The following is a 10,561-nucleotide window of genomic DNA, read 5'->3' as shown; positions in this document are numbered from 1 at the left end:
GCTGCCTTTGAGCGTCACGTGGCTGCCACACGGATGCCCAGAACCGGTGTTGCAGGAGCCGTAGGCGCCGGAGAAGCAACATGGGACGATTCAAATACTTATAGAGGTAAGATTATAGCCTGCGCGTGAGTAGTTTATTCATGAAGTAGTTTGATTGGTCTGGTGTCTTTGTTTTAACTAAATTAATTGACCGTCTTGCTTGTGCTCATGGAGTTGGCTAAACTTAGCTAATTTGGGCATATTATAAAAACCTTTGCTTTTTGCAATTGGTTTATTGTATATTGAGAAAAGTTTGTGTTTCTTTGTTCCGTCATATTCTGGTGATTATGGCCTTTTTAAATAACTGTACGTGGACTAAATGCTATCTTGAAGGCATAAGTTTGGATCATGAAACTGGATAGATAAAGAGATTCGATGAGACAGAGATAGAAAGTGAAACGTGTCATGAGAGTGAAAGAGACACTATCTAGGCGATCATGATCATTTAATACGACATGAATTTGATCAATCCAGTTCACTGGTCGCGTGCTCTGGGCACTGAGCGGCTGTCCATGGTGCTGATATGCTCTCCATGCAGCGGTGCGGTTAAAACCTAAAGCAACTCTGTGCAGACTGGTAGATTGGCTGAAGTGCGTAGCCTGTGGGGGATATTTTTCACTCGTGGCCCGGATATGCATCTCTGTCTTGGACCAAGCGATTATTTAATGTTATAGCCTATATCTGTAATGTGCTGTGGGGGTTTTAGCAAAAAATGTTCAATGGTTCAACACTGCAATTGTTTATTATGATTAGATGCCTTGTACAAATCTGTTAAACAAATAAACAATTGAACTTTCTCCAACGAAATAGCATTTTTTCAGTCTGAGGGAAACGTTCATGGTTAGTTGACGATAGAATACCAAGTGTAAAAGCCTGTCCATTGACTTAGAGAGTCGGTTGAATGTCTTTAGAGTCTCTAGAGGTCATGTCAGAGATTGTTCTCAGAAAGATCTATTTCAATAGATTCCAATCTGAGAGCCATGGTCAATACAATAATGCCAGCTCTACTGTGAAAGTAATTGTGTGTTCTACAGTGTGGATCATGATTACCTTTTGAGTCTTGGCCGCATGTCTTTGGCCAGTGATTTGTGTTTGATGGTGAATCTATGGGTGAAAATGACTCCCTACGCTCAGGGACACTGATGTCCATGCCAGCTCGTCATGAGAACAGAATGCAATATGTTGGGTTGACTCTGGATCCTGGGGCTGATGAAGTGCTTAGGTCTGAGAGATGTGGCAAGCTGAGCTGCCACACTCAGGGAGGATAGGATAAATAATGGTCTGAGCATTTGTGGTGGCCACCATTTTCCTTATCTGTCACAAGATATCTTCAGCAAGGTTAGACATTTTTCTGTTAGAGAATACAGTATCTGTATGGTCATCGCGAGAAATTGTGTAGCTCTACATACAAGCTAGTCTTTCATAGCTATTGAGATGAGATACCAGCCGTTTGACTATCAAACCTATCACATATCACTCCTAACTGCTTTAGAAGTGACCATTCCATTAACGATTGCTTGAGCAGGGGACACTCAATAGAACAGTCCAGACATCTACAGCATCAAGCATCTTCAACTTTGATCCATAACTACTTTGGTCTGGTGAAATGTTCTACAATATTCCTGATTAATATTATGTGTGAGTGGTTGTTTTGGGCTTTGATTGCTTTGATTTAGTAGGAGGTGAGAATCAGGTGGAAAATAAGCGTCTTATTGAAATTCAAATGGGAGCCTTTCTCTGTCTCTGCCTTAGTGTTGGGGCTATTTCTGGGTTTGATGTCATTTCTGCTGTGTAACTCCCATGCATTATTCCATGATGGTCCCAAGGACATGTTCCAAGAACATTTCCCACAGTATCTAACAGTCTCAGCAGTAGGAAAAGCAAGCTAAGATGGACTCAGGATATCAGGAGGATATGATTTAATTTAAGAATCATACAACCGTGTGTATTTATAGTATATGCCACAGTTCTTTTACCATGTCTCTGCGTAAACCATTGGATTTGAGCTTGATTTTCTCTCTAAAACTAGTAAATCGATGGCTTTTCAATATCCCCTCTGATGTACATACTGTATTTCTGTGAAATAGCTTAAAGCACTCATGCAGTCTTTTCAATTTCATTTTTAAATCATCACTGTATCTCTAATACATCACTGTGGGTTTATTTCATGAAAATAACTTAAAACATATTTTTTATAATTTATTTCCCTGAGCCTCCTTTCGCCTTTGAAATGCTCAGTGTGACCGTTCAGGCGTGTTGATGCACATTTAAATATATTAACATAAACAGCCTTGATTGGCTGGATAGGAACTTCTTGACTCTCGAGCCAACCCCACTTACCCCTTCAAAGTAGGACACATATGCAAATAAAACATGACTGGTCATTGGTCAGAATAATCAGATCAGATTTTGATGTCATGCTGTGGACCAAAACTCCATTCCAACTGAACAGGCTGAAACTCCCTCCCACCTGAACAGGTACTAAAATGGCAATATCACCATTTTGACTCTTTAAGTTGACCAGATGATCTGAAGGAATGTGCAATTACTGCACTATGACCAGTCCTTTGATTCAAAGAGTGGAAGTGATCACTAAAAGCAGCAACATCAGATTCCCAATGAGTGCTGTTGGCAAGGATACAAATCTACAGTACATAACTGACAGATGATGTAAGTTTAAGCACCGCACCCCCTTTCAATCCATCTCTCCTCCTATCCTCTTCTCCTGCAGAGTGTTGATGGAGAGGACTTCGAATGTCAGCCGGGACAGTGGTTATCTGTGGTGGAATTCTAGCTACAGTCATCTTACTGACTATCGTTGCAGTACTGTGCTACTGTAGGTTGCAGGTAGGTTATAGTTTTGTCTAACTTAGATATGATAAGTGCATGTATGCTCAGGGTTTACGGCGACCAGCTTGTTCACTCTTTCATATGATTCTCTCTGCAGTATTATTGCTGTAAGAGGGAGGAGCCAGAGAGGGAGGAGGAGGAGCAACCGGACATCACCACCATGTCCTCTCTCCCCACACCAGTACACACAGCTGGGGACCTCGACGTGATGACCACGCCCCCCTCCGAGCCTAACGGGCCCGCCTTTGTCTATACTCCGCCCCTGGTCCGCAAACCAGTGACACGCTCCCATACATTCTGCCCCTCCTGCACGCCTTACTCCCTGCCCTTCTACCTGCAGCACCCCTCTGAGAGGCTGCGTAACGGCGGTGGGCGCATCAGCTACAGGACTGTGCAGCAGCAGGAGCTGGACCTGCCCATGGACCTGGCCAGCTTCAACCACAAGCTCAACCTCATCCGCTCTGTCACCATGAGGGAGGTGGTCACCCACAGCCACAGTGTCAGCACTGACGTGTAGCCCCCTGGTGGCTGGGAGGACCAATGTCAGGGACCTGACCTGGCTGGAGGGAATTTGATTGAACTCTTACTTAGTGTAGATATTTTCCACTTCAACAAATCGATGGGTACGTTCACTCACTCACACGATGTAAAGGGTTTTTTTTGGTCTCACGTGTAGATATATGGACACCTAGTCCTGAATTCACCTTTTTTTCTCACGTCATGCTTTCACTTCAAAGGTTAATTTGTCAGTATGTTGATGGCAATGTGTCAATCTGCTCGTCTTTCTTTAGAGGATTATGATTCAGACAGCAAGAACACAGCAAGGACATGGTGTGTGTGTGTGTAGGTGTGTGTGTTTGTGTGTGGGGAAGCACATGAACGGTATTTTAAAAAGGGCTTAATATCATAGGCAGCATAGAGGATCTGTGATTGTGAGGGAGACATTTTTTCTCAAGAAAAGCTTAAGCTGGCAGAACAGGGCCGCTGGAAAACGTGTGGCGAGCTGGCATTTGCACCAGCATTTTTTTATCAGATGTGGCAGGGCTCCACAACTTCTGATTTAGTTTACAAAAAAATATTGACGAGAAAGGCGTAAAAAACTAGGGGAAATGTGCCGTTTTTTTAGACCGATTTGCCTCATGATTTGTCAACTCGCTCACAATTTCTCTGTCCTTCACATCGCTGTTCTGCTGCAGTGTCTTGACAAAAGAGATGAACGGAAATCACAGGTCTGGCCTGGCACACTCTCACCTGAATTGCCAACAACCGGATGCACCCAGTTTTCAGGGACACAGCTAACTCAACCTAGCTTCCTTTTCCATTGATAACCGGAGCTCCACTCAGGCATTTATTTTACACCTGCTACATTAGGTTTAGGTTAGGCCAGGCACAAAGCTCAAGGCACGCTTCACTTTCCTCAGTATTTATTTAGCAAATGTGATAACATATCATTCCCGACAGACACAAGCAAAAAGTCTTTACATAAATGTTGTAGCAGCCTACACCTGAACATTAGCAATCTGACATGCTGTATTGCATGGAAACAAGACGATTCTTCAGTCTGATCAACTGTAGGCTACTAACAACAGCAACTGCAAACAGTCTACTACACCCTGTCCCTCTAGCCTAGCTCAACCTGCCGGCAAATTGCGCTATTATTCATTTGACTTAATTTGTCCTCCATTCAGGCTGCAAGGGCATTGATTGCCTCCTCAACAAGCTTTAAAGGTGAGCCGCCTGAAAAAATACCCATGAAAAATATGCGTACTGCCTTAATAAAAGGGAAACAGTCTTTTCACGTCACTTCAATAACAAATTGATGTTTTCGTAGTAGGTTAGGAGAACATACACAGCAGGTTAGGAGAATTACCATAGAAAGTTATGAGACTGAGGTAAAAGTTAGGAAAAGGGTTAGCATAAATTCTCTCTTATCCTGCTATGACAATCACTTTGTATCGGAGTGTGAAAAGAGTGTGTCCCCTTAGGAGAATTACCATAGAAAGTTATGAGACTAAGGTAAAGGTTAGGAAAAGGGTTAGCTTAAATTCTCTCTTATCCTGCTATGACAATCACTTTGTATCGGAGTGTGAAAAGAGTGTGTCCCCTTAACCCCCTCGAGTCGATTTCCACGGCAAAATTGTAATTAGCATAATGTCAAAATCTCCATCAAAATCCATCTGTTAAAGCTAGATAGATTTGCTTGGATGCTTTGGATGCCTTTCAATCCACCACATTCACATCTGCAGTGAAAGGTTGCTGAGCTACAGCAGTGTTTGGTGTTTGTCAGACCATGAGACATCCCGAAAATCGGTCTTCTCACATAAAAACGTCTTTAGCGGTTTGGCCTACACAAAAATATGACCCCTTCTTGTTTTGCTCTAGGACGATTTTCAAGCCTCGCCTGAAGGTACCCCGGTACAAGTTTTAAAAAATGAATGGAAGTATATATGGAAGTAGTTTAGTGCCTAAAATCTAGGGTTAAATAGGTGTACAAAAATATATGAATAGTTTCCTGATCTTTCTTATATCTCTCAGATATATTTCAGAACAAACTTCCTTTTGATTTTTTTGGGGACTGTTGTCCCATGCAGTGAAACTGCAGTGAATCTGTTTCTATGGGCGAATAGCAGTAAGGCCAAATTCAATGTTTCATCAAATATATTTTTAAATATATATTTTGGATAGCTTAAAGAGGTCTTAAAATTCTAAATCAAATAGCAAATTACCATTGGAATGGCCGTAAAACAACTCCATATGCTAGTTTAATAATCCTGTTCATAAAACACAATTTTCCACCACCATGCTAGAGTGGCTGATGCTACTTCCTGATGTTCAGCCAATCAAGTTGCAACAGTGGGTTGCGTACCTCTGGCTGAATGCTGTGTACAACACCAGGAAGTAGCATTATCCATTTGAAAATGTTTTATTAAGACAATACATATTTTTCCCATATTTATTTTTTTGCTGGCTTGGCATTAAAGCTAGTTAACAAGGCAACTGACGCCTTTACAGCCTGAAAAAAAAGGTTTTATGTACGAGCCAATGGCCAGGGGACACAAGTGTATAGCCGGCTGAATTACATTCCTGTCGGACGCAGATGACAAACGACGTACAAGGAATAATAACACCATCTGCCAGCCGGTTGGTCCACCTCTGGCCGGGGTAAACGAAGCGGAAAAGGTATGTATTTATTGCTCCATTTGTTTGTGTTAGGAACAGATCATATTTGGTTTATATTCACACTTGGGCTGCCTAGACCTTTTCTATCCAAAAATGATTAACCGGAATTAACGAGTAAACACAATAGCTGACATAGACTGTGAGTTCAATGTTTTATTAGGCCTACAGTTGCAGAGGGCAGGCCTCCACAATGCAAACTTGCATAAAGCAAGCTAAGCTTTGTGACCTCTATTATCCAATCATATTGCTGTATCTATGTCTGTGTAGAGAGAAACCCTGTTAGTCTAGCTTTGAAATATAACTCATATGAACAGGTTGCTGCAGTTTGACAGGGTTTTTATCCTCCCCACTGCCAGGTTATTTTTCTCCTGGTTATTATAAACGTGACCTGATTAGAAAACGCTGCTCTCATCATAGCCCATATTAAAGCTTTTATTTTATTTTTTACAACTGATGAATCATGTCATACCATATAAGGTCCAGAGTTTTACCTCGTTAGGTTACCAGATCAGGAAAAACTATGGGCCCCAGGAAAAAAATAATCGCCCCACCACTCTGGGACCTGTGGTGCCACCTCCGAGGCATAGTAATAACTGTGTCTGCTGTGTGATATCTGTACGGTACATTTTCTTGGGGTTTATGTATAGGTGATGACACATAAGGCACTGTAAGCTGCTAAAATAAGGACAGAACCCTAATATCTTGGTCTCATTAGCCTGATTCTCAAATCCTCTGAAGTGTTGTTGTTTCAGTTTTGAGTGTCCTCTCAATATATTCTTAATCGAGAGGAAACGTAACTATTTTAAGAGCTCATTTGGTTCAAACTTAAAGGGAAAATATGTTTAAATATATATTTGAAGTGATTTTCATGTAGCTCATTGTCAAGTCATATACTTCAAGTTCCACAATAAAAAGTTAGTGTATGTCAATTGAGTTGGTTGCTCTAGTAATGTGTGTACTGTTTACTTGGCAAGTATGGGTGGCCCAAACTCTTTTTGAATTCTCCCCAAAAATGTAACATGGCATGTCTTGTTTTGATTTAACAGTGTTTTGTCTTCTTGGTGTATAGGATATTTGTGTTTTATTTCAGCAGTAAATGTGAGAGGGAGAGCCCTATACATAAACCAGCAGGTGGCATCAGGTCCTGGTATATGCATTTCCCATTAACTACTATGGATGAACCATATGTGGAATACAGCATTTTACATTGTACAAAATAGCGTCAACAATAAACAGAACAATTTGTGCATGTTTTTTTCGTATGCTGAACACAACAAATCAATCAAAGAAACAACGATAATTTACAGTTTTTAATCGAAATACAGGTAAATACATTGAGGACTTCAGTTAACAACAGTACAAAAGCTCAATGATTACTTCTTTGTACAAAGAGGTATCAGTTACACAAAAACAGTACACTGGATATATATTGTAAAAAATGAGACACAAACTCTTCAATGTAATTCAACCTTTTCAAGTGTCAAGAATATTTCAGTCCATGAATGGGATAACTGTATGGCCATACCATGTGTCTTTAGTCTTCACCTCTAAATTCACTCTCTCATTCACACTTACAGTGCCTTGCGAAAGTATTTGGCCCCCTTGAACTTTGCGACCTTTTGCCACATTTCAGGCTTCAAACATAAAGATATAAAACTGTATTTTTTTGTGAAGAATCAACAACAAGTGGGACACAATCATGAAGTGGAACGACATTTATTGGATATTTCAAACTTTTTTAACAAATCAAAAACTGAAAAATTGGGCGTGCAATATTATTCAGCCCCTTTACTTTCAGTGCACCAAACTCTCTCCAGAAGTTCAGTAAGGATCTCTGAATGATCCAAAGTTGACCTAAATGACTAATGATGATAAATACAATCCACCTGTGTGTAATCAAGTCTCCGTATAAATGCACCTGCACTGTGATAGTTTCAGAGGTCCGTTAAAAGCGCAGAGAGCATCATGAAGAACAAGGAACACACCAGGCAGGTCCGAGATACTGTTGTGAATAAGTTTAAAGCCGGATTTGGATACAAAAAGATTTCCCAAGCTTTAAACATCCCAAGGAGCACCGTGCAAGCAATAATAATGAAATGGAAGGAGTATCAGACCACTGCAAATCTACCAAGACCTGGCCGTCCCTCTAAACTTTCAGCTCATACAAGGAGAAGACTGATCAGAGATGCAGCCAAGAGGCCCATGATCACTCTGGATGAACTGCAGAGATCTACAGCTGAGGTGGGAGACTCTGTCCATAGGACAACAATCAGTCGTATATTGCACAAATCTGGCCTTTATGGAAGAGTGGCAAGAAGAAAGCAATTTCTTAAAGATATCCATAAAAAGTGTCGTTTAAAGTTTGCCACCTGGGAGACACACCAAACATGTGGAATAAGGTGCTCTGGTCAGATGAAACAAAAATTGAACTTTTTGGCAACAATACAAAACGTTATGTTTGGTGTAAAAGCAACACAGCTCATCACCCTGAACACACCATCCCCACTGTGGTGGCAGCATCATGGTTTGGGCCTGCTTTTCTTCAGCAGGGACAGGGAAGATGGTTCAAATTGATGGGAAGATGGATGGAGCCAAATACAGGACCATTCTGGAAGAAAACCTGATGGAGTCTGCAAAAGACCTGAGACTGGGACGGAGATTTGTCTTCCAACAAGACAATGATCCAAAACATAAAGCAAAATCTACAATGGAATGGTTCAAAAATAAACATATCCAGGTGTTAGAATGGCCAAGTCAAAGTCCAGACCTGAATCCAATCGAGAATCTGTGGAAAGAACTGAAAACTGCTGTTCACAAATGCTCTCCATCCAACCTCACTGAGCTCGCAAGGAGGAATGGGATAAAATTTCAGTGTCTCGATTTGAAAAACTGATAGAGACATACCCCAAGCGACTTACAGCTGTAATTGCAGCAAAAGGTGGCGCTACAAAGTATTAACTTAAGGGGGCTGAATAATTTTGCACGCCCAAATTTTCAGTTTTTGATTTGTTAAAAAAGTTTGAAATATCCAATAAATGTCGTTCCACTTCATGATTGTGTCCCACTTGTTGTTGATTCTTCACAAAAAAATACAGTTTTATATCTTTATGTTTGAAGCCTGAAATGTGGCAAAAGGTCGCAAAGTTCAAGGGGGCCGAATACTTTCGCAAGGCACTGTAACTACCTGGCATTTAGTAACTTCATGAATTATATGCCATAATTGATAAAATCATGTGTGATGAGCAATAAATAAATTGTATGTTCTGCAAAAAATAGCAGTATGGGCCCAATAATAAAAACTGAAATGGGGCAGTTACATTGTATTGTACTATTTCTCATATCATAGTTAAGGATAACACTCAGTATGGACACCTTTCCTGTGCCACACACTAATTTAAAAGATAATTAAATAATATTCATAGTCAATATTTATCTTAAATTCAGACTAGACATGCAGTATAGTCAACCAGGAAATAATTTAATATATCTTTCCACATTAGTGTGGACCCTTCTCGAAATAGGTTGTTAATATTTGGAGCAATGACAGCGATGGTTTAAGAGATTTCTGGTGTAAGATTCTCTCTTCAAAAGACACAAATAGACGCACCAGTTCACTCTTCGCTCTCTCATCTATCCCCCTTAACTCTTAGTACTTCAGGGTGTCATTCTTTGTATGTGCCCAATTGACAACCTCTCTGAAAGAAAGGTATGTGGTTGTGGTTCAGACTGAAGCCTCTATCATATTCTACTGTTCCTTCTCATTTGGACCAGGCCATTTAGATATACTGTAGCCTACTGGGGGGTAGTAGAGTAACCTACTGGGGGGTAATAGAGTAACATACTGGGGGGTAGTGGAGTAGCCTACTGTGGGGTAGTGGAATAACCTACCGGGGGGTAGTGGAGTAACCTACTGGGGGGTAGTAGAATAACATACTGGGGGTAGTAGAGTAACCTACTGGGGGGTAATATAGTAACGTGTAACGTACTGGGGGGTAGTAGAGTAACCTACTGGGGGGTAGTAGAGTAACCTACTGGGGGGTAGTAGACAAACCTACTGGGGGGTAATATAGTAACATACTGGGGGGTAGTAGAGTAACCTACTGGGGGGTAGTAGAGTACCCTACTGGGGGTTAATAGAATAACATACTGGGGGGTAATAGAGTAACCTACTGGGGGTAGTAGAGTAACGTACTGTGGGGTAGTAGAGCACCCTACGGCGGCGTAATAGAATAACCTACGGGAGGGTAATAGAATAACCTACAGGGGGGTAATAGAATAACCTACGGGAGGGTAATAGAGTAACCTCCTAGGGGGTAGTAGAGTAACCTACTGGGGGGTAGTAGAGTAACATACTGAGGGTAATAGAATAACATACTGGGGGTAGTAGAGTAACCTACTGGGGGGTTAATAGAGTAACCTACTAAGGGGGGTAATAGAGTAACCTACTGGGTGGTACTATAGTAACATACTGGGGGGTAATAGAGTGACCTAC

General features: G+C 41.2%; 1 protein-coding gene across 1 annotated transcript; it reads left to right on the top strand.

The window, feature by feature from the left end:
* LOC118357905 (protein FAM163B-like) lies at positions 1–7,279 on the top strand. Its single transcript, XM_035735212.1, has 3 exons — positions 1–106; positions 2,771–2,886; positions 2,987–7,279. Exons 2-3 carry the CDS (start codon positions 2,794–2,796, stop codon positions 3,404–3,406), a joined length of 513 nt encoding a protein of 170 aa, XP_035591105.1. The 5' UTR covers positions 1–106; positions 2,771–2,793; the 3' UTR covers positions 3,407–7,279.
* Positions 7,280–10,561: the final 3,282 nt, after the last annotated feature.

The sequence above is a fragment of the Oncorhynchus keta genome, chromosome 25, assembly GCF_023373465.1.
Source record: "Oncorhynchus keta strain PuntledgeMale-10-30-2019 chromosome 25, Oket_V2, whole genome shotgun sequence".
Lineage (NCBI taxonomy): Eukaryota > Metazoa > Chordata > Actinopteri > Salmoniformes > Salmonidae > Oncorhynchus > Oncorhynchus keta.
Note: the sequence above shows the minus strand (reverse complement) of the source record. Positions and strands in the feature narration are given on the sequence as shown.